Source organism: Rhinocladiella mackenziei, assembly GCF_000835555.1.
Source record: "Rhinocladiella mackenziei CBS 650.93 unplaced genomic scaffold supercont1.9, whole genome shotgun sequence".
NCBI classification, from domain to species: domain Eukaryota; kingdom Fungi; phylum Ascomycota; class Eurotiomycetes; order Chaetothyriales; family Herpotrichiellaceae; genus Rhinocladiella; species Rhinocladiella mackenziei.
The window spans coordinates 980,474-997,657 of record NW_013550596.1 but is presented as its reverse complement, the minus strand read 5'-3'; the positions used below and the strand labels follow the sequence as shown (position 1 = coordinate 997,657).

At 51.0% G+C, this 17,184-nt stretch overlaps 6 protein-coding genes across 6 annotated transcripts; 3 read left to right on the top strand and 3 right to left on the bottom strand.

The window, feature by feature from the left end:
• Positions 1-122: 122 nt before the first annotated feature.
• On the top strand, positions 123-1,271 carry Z518_10565 (uncharacterized protein; the record flags this gene model as incomplete). Its single annotated transcript, XM_013412108.1, has 1 exon — positions 123-1,271. One exon carries the CDS (start codon positions 123-125, stop codon positions 1,269-1,271), a length of 1,149 nt encoding a protein of 382 aa, XP_013267562.1.
• Positions 1,272-1,776: 505 nt separating this feature from the next.
• On the bottom strand, positions 1,777-2,847 carry Z518_10564 (uncharacterized protein; the record flags this gene model as incomplete). Its single annotated transcript, XM_013412107.1, has 1 exon — positions 1,777-2,847. One exon carries the CDS (start codon positions 2,845-2,847, stop codon positions 1,777-1,779), a length of 1,071 nt encoding a protein of 356 aa, XP_013267561.1.
• A 671-nt stretch (positions 2,848-3,518) lies between these two features.
• Z518_10563 (uncharacterized protein) lies at positions 3,519-4,433 on the top strand (the record flags this gene model as incomplete). The annotated part of the gene is made up of 1 exon (XM_013412106.1): positions 3,519-4,433. One exon carries the CDS (start codon positions 3,519-3,521, stop codon positions 4,431-4,433), a length of 915 nt encoding a protein of 304 aa, XP_013267560.1.
• A 204-nt stretch (positions 4,434-4,637) lies between these two features.
• Positions 4,638-5,009, top strand: Z518_10562 (uncharacterized protein; the record flags this gene model as incomplete). Its single annotated transcript, XM_013412105.1, has 1 exon — positions 4,638-5,009. One exon carries the CDS (start codon positions 4,638-4,640, stop codon positions 5,007-5,009), a length of 372 nt encoding a protein of 123 aa, XP_013267559.1.
• Positions 5,010-5,530: 521 nt separating this feature from the next.
• Positions 5,531-7,621, bottom strand: Z518_10561 (uncharacterized protein; the record flags this gene model as incomplete). The annotated part of the gene is made up of 4 exons (XM_013412104.1): positions 5,531-6,172; positions 6,224-6,804; positions 6,856-7,506; positions 7,555-7,621. The coding sequence occupies 4 exons, from the start codon at positions 7,619-7,621 to the stop codon at positions 5,531-5,533; spliced, it is 1,941 nt and encodes a 646-aa protein (XP_013267558.1).
• Positions 7,622-13,108: 5,487 nt separating this feature from the next.
• Z518_10560 (uncharacterized protein) lies at positions 13,109-16,598 on the bottom strand (the record flags this gene model as incomplete). Its single annotated transcript, XM_013412103.1, has 4 exons — positions 13,109-14,408; positions 14,455-16,301; positions 16,351-16,484; positions 16,535-16,598. 4 exons carry the CDS (start codon positions 16,596-16,598, stop codon positions 13,109-13,111), a joined length of 3,345 nt encoding a protein of 1,114 aa, XP_013267557.1.
• Positions 16,599-17,184: the final 586 nt, after the last annotated feature.

Genomic DNA, 17,184 nt, shown 5'->3' with positions numbered 1-17,184 from the left:
TCAGGCCTTAACTATTCTTTTGCCAATCGGTCATGTATCCATAATCTCCCTCCGCCTCCGATTTCCTAGATAAAACCTCGAAGTCTGTTGATCACTGTCGGTTCTTTCATCCAAGAACCGCCATGGCCACTCTCGAACCCTTTGCACAACTGGTCGCACGGCAGGACGACTCGGAAGCTACTCCGACGTGTGACACCGGAAATGAGTATGATGGTCGCATGGGCCTGCGCATAGCCGCACTCTTCATAATATGGGTAACATCGTCGATAGGCGCGGCCTTCCCTATCTTCGCCCACAGACACCGAGGTCTAAAAGTTCCAGACTGGGTTTTCTTTCTTTGCAAGTATTTTGGTTCAGGAGTGATTATCGCGACGGCCTTCATACATCTTCTGGGCCCTGCGGAGGAGGCGTTAACAAACCCATGTCTTACCGGGCCCATCACCGACTATTCGTGGGTCGAGGGCATCATCCTCATGACCGTCTTTGCTCTCTTCTTCGTGGAGTTAATGGTCATGAGATATGGTAGCTTTGGTGACGGTCGCAATCATGAAAAAGATCAGGCACCTTCGCGCAGTCTCGGCATCGACCAGTCTCTTGATACAGAGATGACCGCCACTGGTACATCTCCTGACAAGGACAATCCTTCTTCTACCACTCAGGCCGCCACGGCTGGACATGGCCGATCTCACAGCACACATGTCCCTGGAGAGGATCATCTGGGCCATTCCCGTCGACATAGCGACATTGAAGATGCTACCAGTCCACTCAGTTTTGAGGACTACAAAGCTCAAATGACGGCAATATTTATCCTGGAATTCGGGATCATCTTCCACAGTATTTTCATCGGTCTCACCTTGGCCGTGGCGGGCGACGAATTTGATACTCTCTTCATCGTCCTGATATTCCATCAAACGTTTGAAGGTCTTGGTCTGGGATCCAGGTTGGCCGTCACCCCATGGCCCAAAGATCGAAGATGGACGCCATACATTCTGGCTCTGGCCTATGGCCTCAGCACACCACTCGCCATTGGCATTGGTTTGGGTGTCAGGAAAAGCTATCCCCCCGAATCCCAGACGACCCTGATTGTGAACGGTGTCTTCGACTCGATATCGGCAGGAATTTTAATTTACACCGGTCTCGTGGAATTGATGGCTCATGAGTTCATGTTCAGTAATTCCATGCGAAATGCAAGGATACAAACGATCCTGGCTGCTTTTGTCGTTATGTGTCTCGGCGCTGGGTTGATGGCTTTGCTTGGGAAGTGGGCTTAGTTGACTGAGATCGCGGGCTGGATTTTCTGCATGGCTTTAGGGACAATGGAATCGAATATTTTGGAGACAAAAGATCGTGAATGAAGTTTTCGCCTGACACTCAGCAAAAGGCTCCTCCCTTGTGACGATGGACCCAGTCTCGATGCCGATGACATCTGCCACCCCCCATGCAGACTACGATTCAACAATGCAACATCAATGTGCATGTTCATGATCGAGGCCTGAATCATCCGACCGCGGATCTGAGCGATATGCGTCGGTTAAGGCAGACTTGTTTAAATGGGAGAACCATTGACGCCAATCCTTGGGGAAAGCGTTGACCAGACCCGAGCTCGACCAAGGCCGAGGAATCCTACGCCAGGAAAATAAGTCGAACGGAAGCATATTTGTGCACAGAGTAGCTCATTAGAGGGAGAAAAGTCGACTCGGTTCATCCACCATATTCCCCATTTCAATGGTCTCTTTAGACCCCACTACCATTCTCTCTGCAAATGGAATTCTCAAGTCAAGTTTCGACTTCTCTCTCTCTATCTAGAATTCCAAATAACTGCGCATTGTCCACTGCACATTTATCCGCGTCCGGAAGGGCGGATGTACGACCAACCCGGCCATCCATATACCCCTCATTACCATTGTCATAGCTCCCTCGGGTGCGCGCAGTACTACAGCCCAGCTCTGGCAATATCTCCATTTCCACTGCCGAGTCCATCGAAGAGAGACCGCGCATGCTGGCGATGATGAGCGCGGCTTGGGCGCAGGGCGTGCTGTTTGGCTGTGTCATGGGTGCACAGTGCGGCCGCGATGGCGCAGGCGACATGGGTGAGTATAAGGAAGAATGCCTGGTGGGTTTCGTAGAGCACCGATGAGAATCATATTTGGAGAATGGGAAGGTGTCGTCGTCCTCGTGAATGCTCTCGTCTTGTGCGTCGGGGAGGACGTCGTCGAGAGTGTTGATGGATGGAGATGAGGGTAAGCGGACTGTACCCGGATCGAAGGTGTCTTGATTTTCGTTTCTGTTTGCGTCTGCGCATTCGATCTCGAGATTTGGTTCGATGTGTGGGTCCGGGCCTACCGCATCGGCAGCTTGCGGGGAAGGTACAGAGGTATTTGGAGTCGTGTAGGGCATCCTAATAGCCATTACGCCAGGCCCCTCGTGGTCGCCAGGCGGAGACGGGTACTGTGTGCTTGCTTCGTCGTGAACATGGGTTGAGGGCGATTTCGCAACGCCTCTTCGACTCCGTTGCGGCCGTTGCGTGGTTTTCTGTCGCAGAAGATATTCTAGCTCCCTCTCCATCGCACCAGGACTCAGTCCGGTGTCTGAGCGTTTCTCGGCCAAAATCCTCTCTAACTCGGCATTGCGCTCCCTCAGCACACGAACCTCCTCTCTCAAAGAGCGATTCTCCGCCGCCACTCGTCGTGCCGCTACTTGGACCTGCTCGGTGGCTTTGACGCCTTGGGCTTCGAATTCGCGCACACGCCGCTCGAGATCGTTGATATATGTTTTGCGCCGGGCGCGTGAGGCACGTTGATTGAGTGTATTGCGAGTCGGCGTGGGTGTTGGGTCTGGTTTGGACATCACTGGTGACGGTGACGGTGATGTTGATGTCGACGTTGACGTGAATATCGGCCTGTGCGCCATTTAAACACTCCTTGGCGTGAATTTGGTGGAGTTGACAATGCTCAGAGATAAAGAAATATGTCTCGGCATCACCTAGATTCTCATGAAGGTTGATCGAGGGAGTCCAACGGGATGAACGCTGTCATAAATTGCTCAAAGCCAGAGGACCAAGCAGGGAAGAAAAAGAAGAGGAAGGGGGGCCGAATAAGTAAAATCAAGTCTTTTGCCTCATTGGCTAAATAGTGTGTCACTGGGTAAGTTTGATTGGACGTAAGCGGTACGACGGAGATCCCATATTTTTTGACTCCCCTCTATCATTTGGATATGGGATTCTGGCATGGGATTCTGTTGTGGTAGTCTTGCCGTGCCCCTGAATAGCATGCTGACTCCCGTATCCCTATTGGCCCTTATTCCAGCATTCTCACTCAGTTGACCGTATATGCTCTCTGGATACACGACGAACAGACTTGAACCAATGTCCAGCCGACGGTGACACTTCGTCTTGCCTATATTACTACCAGCAGACACCGAACATCTCATTTTGACTGGCGAATATTCTTCAAGATCTGCCGGGTTTCCCAAACAAATTCACCATCTTCTTCACTCGTACGTCGCTACCAAGTATCACTATGGACGCCTCCACCATCTACCGGGCGGTGAACAGAAAGTACTCCTCGATCGCATCTTCGGCGCATTCAGATGATCAAGTTCAGGACTCCAAAAACGCCCATGTCGCCACCTCGTTCGGCTACTCTGCTGAAGACCTGGCTTCACTGCCATCAGGCACCAATCTCGGGCTGTCATGCGGCAACCCGCTGGCCACAGCGAACATTCAACCATTTGACACGATGCTCGATCTTGGCTCGGGCGGCGGACTCGATTGTCTGATTGCGGCGAAACAGATGCTGAAAGCCGATGCTTCTCCCAAGGGGAAAATTTACGGCGTCGACCGGAATGAAAACATGATTGCTCTTGCCAGGAAGAACGCAGCCCAGGCAAACCTGCCAGAGGGTCTGGTCGAGTTCATCGAAGCCCCGATATCAGATATCGCACTCCCGGACGCGGTTGTTGATCTGATTGTCAGTAATTGTGTTATCAATCTGGTGCCAGACCAAGACAAGCCGAAGGTCTTCAGGGAAATATATCGATTGCTGAAACCCGGTGGACGAGTGGCAGTCAGTGATTTGCTGGCGAAGAAGACATTGCCGGAGCATGTCAGGAGAGACGCGGCGTTGCTGGTTGGGTGTGTTGCCGGTGCGAGTCTCGTGGAGGAGTATCGGCGTTGGATGCTGGAAGCTGGGTTTGGTGGGGAAAGCATCGTCTTTGTGAACACGGGGAGGGATTTGAATGTCTACCATGATGAAAGTGGTACGGCGTCATGTTGTGCGACCAAAGAGGGGGAAGAGAAGAAGTGCTGTGGTGGCGGAAACATCAACAGTGCTGAAGGGGAGGCTGCTGCTGGTATCGACAACAAGAAGATCGATTTCAATGAGTGGGTGGCTTCGTATCAGATTTATGCGGTCAAGGGCGATGCTGGACAGTAGGTCCTGTTTCAACAGCGCTGTTAACGCTGTGGGCGGCACAGAGAAGATCTGGCCGCTGGAGGGGATTATATAAGCGGATGTATCTTAATTGGGCAGCTTTTGGCCGAAAGGGCGTCGGTCGCTCTCCAATTGTCGTCTTCTTTTGATCGCTTTGAATCAAAATAAAAAAGAATTAAACCAACGACATAGAGCACGTGACCAAAAATGCCCCTTTACGACGTCGAGCATGTCACTCCGTTAGACTCAGGCCAACAGTCTGCTCTCGCTAATGCCTTCACCGACCTCCACGCGACCCGCTTCAAAACGCCCCGGTGTTTCCTCAATGTTCGTTATACCGAGGTGAGCCGCCAGGTTGTGTTCCGAGGCGGCAAGAGAGCAACATATATCCGCGTCATATTGCGAACTCGCGCAGGTGAACAACGCTCCGAGGAACTGTATGACGAGCATTGCCGCGACATTGTGAGAATCTGGGAAGAAATCGTCGGAAAGGAAGGAGAGATGGGATTGAGGATGGTATGGGTGTTGGGTGCGTTGACCACTGCTGTGGAGTGTGTGGCATTGCCAGACCCCGGGTAAGTTGTGAACTCCATTCATCGCGTGGTGAAATTTTCGAGCAAGACATAGAATGCTAATATCGTTTGGAAAAAAATAAAAAAATAAAAGGTGGGCGAAGAGGCAGGATGGCTCAAAACCAACATGAATGAATTTCGCGGGCTTGCGGCGGAAGGAGATGAAGACTTTGTGGAATTAGTTCGAGAGCTGGAGTCGACGAATAAGTGATCCTGAAGCAGAAGAGCTTTGAAAGTTTGATCTGTTATGTTGAATATCTCAACACTTCTCTTCTCCATCCTTCTTCTTTTCCCCACTGCTATTTACCCTTGAGAAGGAATTGAAAAGAAGACTCGGCCAGCAAAGTCTAGTTGTCGTGTTGTTGGTTTTCAAAGGGCCTTATCACGAGTGTCTCGAACGGTTGCACCTCGTTGGATTGTGTGTCTTTCTCCCTTCGTTGTCGTAGCATCATGTCGTCGTACAAACATAAAACATCAACATCGCATTGACGATTCTGTACAAATAACATTCATTGAAATTAACGGCCATCATCTCAATAAATTCGTTCCGTACATACCGCCAGGTGCTGAACCGTGAGGAAACATGAACTCACCCATGGGTCCTTGAGGAGGTCGTGGTTGTCTGGCCGCATTGGGGCTTGCTGAGGGAACTTGAGGACGGTGAAACATACTGACCAACCTGTGACCGACAGTCGGTTCAATTTCTGTACCATCTCTAGCGATCTTCACCTCGCGATTTGCGTTCCAGGGATTTCGCAGTCCTCGAGTCCGGTAGAAAGGGAGACGTTCCGTTGATATCCACTTAATCTTGAATGGTTTGCCAAAGGTTTGTGGGGCAGCAGGGCTTGTAGACCCGTCTCCTTCACCCGAGACGTTCCCTCCATCGTCTTCTGTGTTCTGTTCATCTTTTCCGTTGTTCTCAACATCGGCCTCCCAAAATATGGTGCCTCTGACCGAGTCGTCAATGATTCGACCTGGGGGGGCGGTCGCAGTTGCAGGAGTGGGAATGATCAATGGCAGATCAGAGGGACTTGGTTCGGGAGCTTCCGGTCGTGGCTGGTAGTCGATGTGGGCGGTGGATTCATCTTCGATGGCGGATTCCATCCTGGCGTAACCATAATATTCGCCAGACTTGTTGGCGGAGAATATCAAGTACACGTTCTCAGCAGCCTGATACTCGTGTCAGAGAGCGGACTAGAATACTAGGAAGGAGTCACTCACCCGGTAAGCGTGGTTAAGCGCGTGCTCATTGTGAGCTTGAGTTGCCCAGATTCCACTCTGAACACTTCGTTCCAAGTCCTCGACCGTCAAGCTCTTGACCACAAAGAATTTCTCCTTGACTTTCTCGATGGCTTCGGGTTCCGCTGTTACCTCAGCCTCTCCCGCCGCCGTAGGGGTCGCCGCCTCGCCGCGAGACCCTTGGGGTTTCTCACCTCCTTCAGCGTATTCGACAGTCTGTCGCCCAACAGATTGCCCCGGCGTCGTTGTCAAAGTGTTTTCACGGCGCAATCTGCACACTAATCTGACACCCTGAAAACGAGAGTCATGGAAACGAGTCATGGCAGCGGCACAACTCGCTTCGGTTTTGTAGTTGACGAAAGCGCAGTTGCTCTTGGAGATTAGGAACACGCTTTCAATATCGTCCGTCGCATCTTTGGAAAAGTGATCCTTGAGATCAATTATATGGGTGGCGGGAGGTAGATTGCCCACCCAGAGGGCATGACCAGATTGTTTCGGTTTTCTGGGTGGACCTCTCAGCATGGACATCTGTAGGGACGAGTTGGAACTGGTCTTCCTCACGGCTGCGTGCGTTAGCGAATATTTCCCCCACAAGGTCAAGGGGTTCTACCTACCTTGAGGTATTGGCGGCTGATAGAAGTTGGGAGCCTGCTGATGTACAAGGCTGCGGTCCGGGTGCAACTGCGGAAGCGGATATGCTGGGGCAACTCGGGCGTTGTACTCGGCGATGTACGCAGGACTGCCGTGAGGTTGTGCGTACTGTACAGGCTGTTGTGATTGTTGTTGCTGCTGATGATAAGGGGCCGAGCTGGGCCGGTGAAGTATTGGCCGCTGTAACATAAATCCTTGGCTTTGAAAAGGAGGTTGGCTAGTTGGTGTCCTAGGATTTCCGGTGAACGGCGCATACGGTGTATGCTGTTGCCGTGACTGAGGAACCGGCATATATTGTGGTGGGTACTGTTGAGCAAAGGATTGGTTATAATTACTGGCGGTCTGACCAGCCCATTGCGCGCCTTGGTGATATTGATATATCATAGATTGAGTAGCAGGTCGAGGGGATTGATAATGCTGCGGAAACGACGGATGCGGGAATTGTCGTATTCGATAGTCGGGTAATGCAGCTACCATATTGGACATGTCGAGGGTTCCCGCTCCAGGATAATGGCTCATACCGAATTGCGGTCCAAGATAAGTTTCAAACTCCATGTTGACCGTCTGTCCTTGGTGGACACTTGTCACAGGTACAGTTTGGGCTGGAGATTGCCCTATGGCAGTCAGTTCCGCCCTCACCCAAGCCTCGGGGTATGGCAAACCTTTGGTCAAACTGTCGTCGCTGATATTGGGAGTGGGATTTAGTCGAGATGGAGGCTCATCTCCCATCCCTAAATCTTCAAATATCTATCTCGAAGACGGCCATCGGTTAACCTATACTGTCCACAAAAAAAAAAAAAAAAAAAAGATAGGAATACCTCAAATAGGAATGCCTACGTTCTCGGTCAGGACGATCTCATTCGAATCGAGGAGAAAGGCTGAGCACGGACCAGAAGAGATCCGAATGATCTTGTTGATTGTCGAAAGAGATTCTAATGGGAGTTCTTTTCGGTTGCTCGTCACTCGCTGTTCCAGAGGGGACATGAAACGAGCACGTCGGTGTTAAATTGGGAGTGAACTGGCAAACAAGAATGCTCTGGATGTTTCACAGGACTAGATGAGGAAGGACTTCGGCTCTTGTGGCGGTGGTGAAGATGAGTGTTGAAAAACTATTGGTTCAATCTATATGCGCGAAGAGAAGGGAAGTAAGAACGGCATTCACATCCAACCGTGTCTCAAATGTGGCCTGACAAGGCGTGGAAGGAGATGGTGGCTGGTGGCGATAGCGAAGCACATATTCCTAAAGCCAGTGAGACGTAGCAAGTGAAAATTCGACAATCGCGTCAGGGTCCACTGGAGTCCAGTGGCCAAAAAGAAGAGAAGTGCTATGGTTGGGAAAGACCGGAAGAAGGGCCCCCTGTGAGAAGGGGGGAAAGGGAAATGGTAGACGAATAGGACCGACACCAAAGCCAACAGTATCGCAGGGTACGAAAGACACTAGGGGGAAACCGAAAAGACTGAGGAGTGATAGTCTCACAGAAATCCATGACAGTTTTCGTGCGCTTGTACTTAAGGAAAGATTTTGTCAGAGTAGCGAGCGGCATTCGTGGGACCTATGAGTGCTGGGAAAGATTTCCTACCCGTATTATTGGTCCGGAACTTTGATGCGATGTCAAGGTCCGGAAAGGGGTAAGTGTGAATAGTAGAGAGACGGCGACAAAGGTACCGGCCCACCTGAAAGCTGGCACTCTGTTGACCGTCGTACGGAAGAGGCTGAAAAGGTATCCATTGCCGGACGGCCAACTGAGGCCAGTTCTGTGACGATCATGAGCTGGACGTGGTCGTACTAATTAGTAACCTTGAGCTGGACGTACTTCGCAAAGTTCGAGCATTTCTTCTCGCTCGGTTGGTGGGTCAATGGAGAAAGCAGTGGCGGTGTTCGTCCTCCTTTCCTGGAATCCTTTGGGCCGGTTCAACTGGGGACAGACCTAAGGTTGGAGGAATGTTCTCCAATGACTACCAACAAAAGCTCTCGGACGTCTGTAAAATGTCCCTATCAGAGCCAACAGGTGAGAAAGCACCTGCAGAGCGCAGAATTGTCTGCAACAAACGCAAAGCGGGACCCACTTAGTTACGAACCAAGAGTTGTGGCGAGGCCCGACAAGGGGGTCTCCAGCTCCCATGAAAATGGGGCTGTCAGACGCGCTATTCGCCAGGGAAGGTGTCAAGTCTAAGCATTGCTTAGTTAATTGGTCAGGAAATCCTGATTCAGCGCCCCGCTATATCCCACTGTAGCGCAAAGCTATCCATGGTACAAACTTGCAGCCAGATCGAACGGCTTGCATTCGCCAAAAGTACGAAGACGAGTGTCGCTGTGGACGAAAGCGCGCCCGTGGGTGTGTGCGCTCCTGGAAAATCCAGGCGGTTCCAAGGCAGCGGTAGGTTAGTAATCCAATCCAATGGGTGTATGATTTGCGCCCGCGCGATGTCCCATCTGATGCGGGTACATCAGAGGGCACATTTTAGCGCCAAAAGAGCTGGAGTGAAGTTCTAGATTTGAAAAATCCCTGTAAGCGCCGTGGTTAGGCTGAACCATGTGTCGCCAGGGGGTTGCGTTCAAGCCACATTTCCACATTATCCCTGCACTTCTGGACCCGATCAGCTCAACTCCCGTCGAGAATAATGGGCATGGGGATACACCTGTGTTATAAAATTAGCGACTGCGTGAACATACCAGCCTCGGGACAATGCCAATCCCTTGTGCACGTCAAGAAGATTGTCCGGTTTCGAGGTCATCAGCAGAGGTACAGTAGTGGGCCCATCAATATCAGGATTGGATGCCTAATTTTTGCCGGCTTGAATGCTGATCAAGTAACTAAATCCAACGTTGGCGGCTTTCACGGTGACCAGGGAATGTTCACGCGATATCTTATGAGTCACGTTGTGCAATTGCCGTAGCGAGCGAGAGGTGCTAGTCAAACTATTTGGGAAAGATGTACATTTGTTCAGCTCCAAATTCTTGGAGGGACGATATAGCCCTCGGCAGCAAAAGACAACGCTGACAGGAGTCCAGGAGCGATTGAGTGTCCGACATTTGGTTTACGGGTGACGCGGTGTCCAGATTTTGAGCTGCCGAGAAGACCACCGGTCCAAGTGTCCAAATGTAGCTTTGGGCTAAAGAAATGGAAGTCTACCGATAGTTGGCATGACGAATTTTGCACATCATCCGAAAAGGTACGGTGCTGATCCAGTACACGAGCACTATGCTTGGTGTAGGTACAGGTGTTAATCATCTATGGTGGTCTTCGTCTATTAATAACCCGTCTCCACACGTTTTCACTGGATAAGTTCTAGCAGAGCGAGTGGCAACATCCATAGACACCAGCAAACGGCAAAGGGAAGAGGAGGGATGAGTGGCAAGGCAAGGGGGAGGAAAAGCCAGGCGTATTGGATGAAGATGGACCCTGACCGCGGGCTGTGGCTGAGCCTATTTTGAAGTTCTAGAATTCCGAGATGGAAAATTCGGGACTCAGGAGGTGAAAGATGGAGATGTTGCGAAACCTCCATATCGACGGCCCGCCAAAAGAGGAATGGCGGCGCCGGGACAGGACAACATTTTTGGCCAACCGGTGGCATGGCGTCATTGGGCTTGGCAGATCGCCGGTCCTTGTTCCAACCTTATCTCATCGTCCTCCTGCGCTCCTCTCTCTCGCCACTCCCTCCTTTCGACCTCTGTCGATCGCTTCGAGGTTTCAGAGACGTGTCCAATGGCGCTTTCCACCTGCCTACCTCGGACTCGAACCTTCCACCAGCTTCGACGATCGAATTCACTCGAAATAGAAGTCGAACTGATATGACGGGAGAACTTCAAGCCCACACCTGGCCGTGGTCACCGGTCCCTTGAAGTCAGCGAGAAACACCCGGAGCGAACTACTTCGGCCCTGCGGTTGATATTCAATGCTTCAATCTTTGGAGACGGGGTCATCACACTCGGACGAAGATGATTGTGGCAATGCCCTGCATGTGCCACCAATCGAGACAGAGATGCTGCCTCTTACCAAGAATCTGGGGAATTTCCGACTCAAACCGTTGTTGAGGCTTGTCTGCAGGCGAGGCGTGAAGCTCTCTGCATTTGCTTTTTCATAGGACAACGTGTCCTGAGGAAGAACACCAACCAAAGTACAGATTTGCGTCTTTAGCGTCTCCATCCTCCTTCGTGTTGAGTGAAATCCTTGATCCGAACTTGCCGTTGCTTTCAGGCACTGACAATGGATCCACCGGCCAAAATTTTGCTTCATAGCGTTGCCACAGCTCCTCTACACTGCCCGCTCCCGTGATGATATCCATCAATTGAATAGTTAGGCCAGATATGAATTGTATGTATCCTTTGTCTTTCGCAGGGAAGGCATGTCTCAAGGGCTTCTACATCCGTCTGGCACCACCCATCTCCATACCACTGGCCACTGTCCATTTGCCAGATCTAGCCGTGTTTGCCTGCTCGGCTAATTCATGGGTTCGCCGTGATCTCAACCAGCATATGCATGGATGAAGGCATCGTATGTTCTTCAAGGAGTCTTTCTGCGATCTCATTGACGCACGTAGGGCTCGTCACCGACCCAAGATCTCAAGCCTGATGGTCGGTCTGTGAATGGAGAGAATGAGATGCCTGCATGCCCTGGTAGGAACTCACTTCTAGTCTCTATGAGCAGTCATGTCTCAATCTAACTGTCCCCATTTTCTTTTACCCGCTTTGATGGCGGGCGGCTGCCTATGAGTTTCTAATCACGGTCTCGAAACAGCACTTGGGCCCAGGAATCCGCTTTCATTTCGACACCTGAGGACCGCGACGCAATAAGGAGTATTCCAGGCTGCCAATATCGAGAGACGCATCGCTCATTGGAAGAGCGAGGAAGAACAAAGGCCATCGCGTGGGGACCGATTGAAAGATACTACCTTGTTTGAAGCACTGCAGGGATGTAGTGCATTCGCATCTCAATGTTGGATTTCTGTTCGCCTCCTGTGCTGAAGTCGAAGTAAGTTGATGGCCCTGCATCTTGCTCTCTAAGTAGAAAGGCCCAGAGAACAATTCTCGAAGCAAGACGACGCTAGTCTGCGACCTTTGAAAGCCATTACGAGAACATCATTTCACATAGTAGCACACCCAACGGATGACCATATGGACTTATTTCAGTGGCGAGATGCGAATAAACCTGCCTAACCATACCAATACACTTTCATCGAGATTGACAAGAAATATACCCAAATCTCATCATCTCCTTCAACGCTTCTCCCTCCCCTCTTCCCCCTCCTCCGCCTCTTCCCAACCAAGTACGATCCTAATATACTAGTCGATGAAAGACCTGCCAAAAAACACGAGTATCACAACAACCCGGCCTGTATTCCTGGTGACACATCCGCGAAGTTGCGCTGGAAACGCGTCTTTCTTTCTAAGCATTTTCTTGGTGACCGCAACGCGCCCAACACTGATGAGAAGGAAGAAAGAGCGAGAATGGAATCTACTACTGTCTTCCCGTGAATTGTCTTGTTTTGGCCCAAGGGAAAAACAATCTCGATAACAAGAAAGCAACATATATACGTGCAGATATTCATGATTAGCAGCGACCTTTGCCTTGTCGCAAGGTGACACAATTGCCCTGAGAAGACTGACTGACTCGCTCATCACAAAAGAGAAAGATACAGAGTCTCTCTGTCTGCTATATGCCGCTGGACTCGATGTTGAAGGCCCTGTTTCCTTTTGAATCTCCGCCCGTCGAGGCCGAGCCGCTTTTCATTCCCTGTTAGGACGCTACTTTTGGTGAAGGTTTAAGGTCAACGTGGAAACTCCATTTGATTTGTGTGTGACCATCATTCAGACCTTGTTTCATTTCATGATTGATTGTCTGCCGCTGGGCAGTTGCTGAATACTCATTACCCAATATAAGTAACTAACGTCCTTCTTTTTACAAGTAAGGATCTCGAACTGTCCGTCTTCCTAATTTCAAGCACCATGATGCACATGACTCCATCGTTTTACGCATCAGAATTGGTTCGTCATGATGCGTTTCAGTGTGTTCATCCCATTTCCATTTCCAAACTCATCTCAAATGCTCCGTTCAAGCCCCTGAACATCTCATCTCTTTCATCAATCACATCGTCATGAACCCGCTTTCAGTTTCAGCTGCACCAGTCGTATACCTGAGTCATCACTGATCTCTAGTGAATCACGAAAGCCCGGGCGCAAAGATATCGGCTTCGATCACTGCTTTTATCATGGCCCTATCGTTCTCCCAAGCCCGTTACTCTCCCAGCCAACCTTGCGCCGGCACTACCGCGTTTTTGCAATTTGGCTGTTCCTTCGGAGGATGATGAGAACAATGGCAAAGGCTTCGTCATAGTAGGGAGAGGACCGAGCGTATCAGTATGACTGCCATGATTTGTAGCCGCTCGAGACGTTCGCTGTTCAGTGTATAATTGCGCAGCCGGAGACAGTGGTATAGGTGGTGCGTCTGTAGGGATTTCGGCCCCGTTTTGGACCAATAGCTCTGCCACCGCGAAGGCTTTGTTCGCTGGAGATGTCGTGTTGGACTGAGATGAAGCAGGTCGAGCAGGGTCGGCGGCAGCCAGAGCTAAGAACACGGCATGCGTGTTCCTAGACCGATCGTGGGCGTTGACGTTCCCTCGTTGAGCAATGCCTTGCAAGACTCCCTGGATGTCATGTTTCTTAATGGACGTCAGCAATGCATCGTCGGCGGTTCCGTGTTGAGACACAGGCTCGACATAAGCCCTATCGACATATTTGGCAGTGATGAATTTGAGACGCTGATCTCGAGTCGCGCTCGGCCCGGGCTTCAGGGAGCGGTCCAACAAAGATTCCCACACCATGTTGCTGATCCGATTTCCAATGAGCATCAAAAGTTCGACGATGTCAGTAGTGAAAGAATGAACATCGAGGGTTAATGATCGAACTTTGGACACATGAGTCCCCAGGGAGCGGTGAATGCCGCCACATTCGATGCAGAGAATGATTCCCAGGTTCAGTGACACCCATTCCACTTTGGAGGTGGAGCCACAATCAGCGCAATATTGATTGCCTTGATCATTGTTTCTGATTTGATCCAATAGCTTTGAGGGGTTTTCTTCAAAACTGTTGCTGCTGGTTCGTGTGTAGGTGGGTCTAGCACCGACTGTAATCCGACGTGAGACTCCAAGGGCATCATTGCGCTGAGAATAGCTGTGTGGGCCGGACTGCGATGAGCTCTTCCCGGTGAGCATCTGGCCGTATTCACGTTTCGAAGGCTCATTCCGACTTGGTTGAGCTATCTGTCCGCCGGATTCCACGGCACTCTGCAGGGCGTTGTTGATGGCATTGATCCAATGGTTCATTTCCTCTTCGGTGGTCGCCTGGTAGACTCGCTTGTATTGTGGCGTGATAACCTCAAAACAAAATCGTCGCTCGGCGTCGCGTGCCATGCGTACTGAAGCGACACGTAGGTCGATGGGTTCGCGATGCAAATCTAATTTGTCCTTCCAATTGCTATACTCAGAGAGCTTTCCCTGATCCAGCACAATCCAGAATCTGAAGGAGTCAGTCTTGGTCGAGTTCAGTGTTGAATATAACTTACTTGTGCCAGGCTTGCTTGTTGATGCCTTTGGGGTCAATATGAGAGCCAGGTCTGCTCAGTGCCCATAAAAGTCCTTCTTTCCGATGTTGCGCGCCAGGTGCCTTGTCGGTGGTGGTGGTGGTGGTGGTGGTGGTTGTTGTCGTCGTTGAGACGGAGGTTTCATCAAGGTCACGAATGCCTTTGAATTTGCTGGGTGTTGGCACTGTCGAAGAGCCTCCAGGTGATGCAGAGAGTACGGCGCTTGGAGCACCTGAGAGGGTAGAGTTGCCAGATGGGGATAGTGTTTTGGCTGACGGGTGTCCCCACTGTGAGCCGGTACTATCGGCCCTGCTCAAGTCTGTATCGGAAGTATGCCCAGTGTGACCATTTTGGGCTGGCGGATAGCTTGGAATGGGCCCCGGCTGTTGAGGCGGTTCGGGTTCCACATAAAGGGGGCCGTTCTTTTCGAGATTCCGGCGCTTTTCCTCTCGCTCCGTCCTTTGCAAATTATATTCTTTGTCTGCCGCAGAGACTTCTTTCACAAGCGCGTCCAATTGCGGCGTGAGACTTTCCACCTTCTTCGCGGCCATGAGGAACGACTTGGCCTGCCCATCGGCGTATTTGGTGAGCTGGGAGAGGAGTTCTTGTTCCTTACGGCCGCCATGGAGATCCTGCATGAAGGACGAGTAGTCAAATCTCTTGAGTTCAAAATTTCGTTTCTTGTGTTGGTATTTGGAATCACTCTCAGCCCTTTTCTTGTCCTTGAGCGAATCCTGCCGTTGACCGAGATATCGACTAACGTAAGCATAGTAATCTCGACTTTCGTCTTCAAAATCCTTTTTCTTGGCCTCGGCCTGTTTGATGTCGAGGTTGTACAGTTTGGATATTGGATCGATGATTTGTTTCTGTAGCAATACGCAGTTCTCTCTCTCATACTTCAAAATTCTTTGCGCGATATTCGTGAAGTAATGGTCAAGCGCAGGCTTGAAGGCGGTGGCATTTGAACCGGAGGCTTCCTGCAGGGCGCTCAGAAAGCCGGACATTGCTTGGTTGCATTCGACCTGCGCTTGCTGAGCGGCCTCCGCCCGTTTCAGCACCTTCTTAATTTGGATTCTCATGGTCCCCGTCTTTTGCTCCAGTGATTTCATCGTGGCTCTAAAGACGGGGCCGTCTTCAACCGCACTGACATCCTCTCCAGGTCGTTGGCATTGGACGTCGATCACCGGAACGGCTGGCGCAACGGTTGACGCACTAGAATTGAAGTCGGCCGAATGCACGTGTGGCGAAGGCGGATTCGGGAGATCAGCCGGACCTTCTGAGTCGCTCACGGTGGACTGATAGGAATGGGACGACGCCATTCGATTTCTCTGCTGGGGGACCATAAGCTCGAGGTTGGGGGAAGCAAGGGGCGTCGCGTTTGGCAGCGCCGCGTTGTGAACCCAGAACGTGAAGGAGGCGAGGGTGTTTAATCTGTGTGCCCTCGAATCGTACTCGAGGAAACTGCAACAGTTGCGCCATCCTCCGCCCCGGTCTTCGTAAGCCTTGGGCGGTTTCCAACGCCAATTCCATTCGTAAGTCGTTGCAGGACTGCCATTCGTTCCAAAGTCGCCAATAAATTGTACATTCGAATTTTTGTGCAAATTTGGGTCCGCGTGGAATTCCCGTGTGATTAATGTATCCAAATCTTTGGCATTTGGGGCGTAGGCGAAGGTCAGCCCCGTGATGTTCGTATCAACAGCGGCGGTGGCCGTGGAAGGCGTAGGAGGGAGGGGACCCGAATTCTGTCGGGTCGTGAATGTGAATCGAATGTCGAGCTCATCTTCGAGATCCAATCGAGGCAGAAAAGTAGGGGCAGAGGATTCAGGGTCCTGTTTGACTTGTCAGAGGATATTGGGTGGGGGGCACCGATAAACGCACTTGAATATAGGAAATTGGTTTATAATCGGCCACATCAGGTTTTCCAACGAGACGTAATGCAGGATATGCGTTCGGAGCGACACTGAGCAGGACCTTCCGCCGACCGTTGCTCACGACGATGGAGCTAATGGAGACTGATAAATTCAGTACCGGGTTGCATGGGACAGGAATGAAGCCCACATACAGCGTGCTTGATCCTTTAGGTAAAGAATGGGCCCTTCATCAAGTCTGCTACTGATGTTCCCCATCGCCGACAGCCCTGGTGTTCGGACTCAAGGGTTCAAATGCGCCAGTTGAAGATGTACCGTCGAGGAGTTTCTCCTCGTGCCGTGGCCGGTCTTCCCGGGGACGAAAGGTGTCAATATTGAAGGAAGATGCTGCGATGAATGACGCTAGGAGACTAATGTCTAGACTGAGTAGTTTATGGACAGGTTGTTGAGAGAAATTAAGAATTGGGACCGGTGGTAGGGAGGGAGTTCAAGATGGTGACAAACCCAGGCCACAGGGAATGGGACACGGGGGATGGGAGAGACTTGTGGGGTGCAGTTTGACATCCAGTAGAAGCACCGCGTTGCGAGTGAAGCACGAGGAACTTGAACGCGCCAGATGCGACGCCAAGAACTCACCATTTTGAACTTAAACAAAGTGTTTCCTAATATAGAAGCTCACGGCAATATCTCCTTTACCACTCAACTACGAGAGGTTAGGGTCATCTAGAATATGACACCGAGGCAATATTGTCTCTATCAGAATCAAGACATCTTCCGATTGATCGAAGTCTGCCTGCTGACTTTCACGATTTGCTTTCCTGTTCGCCAGTCAGCTGCACGCTCG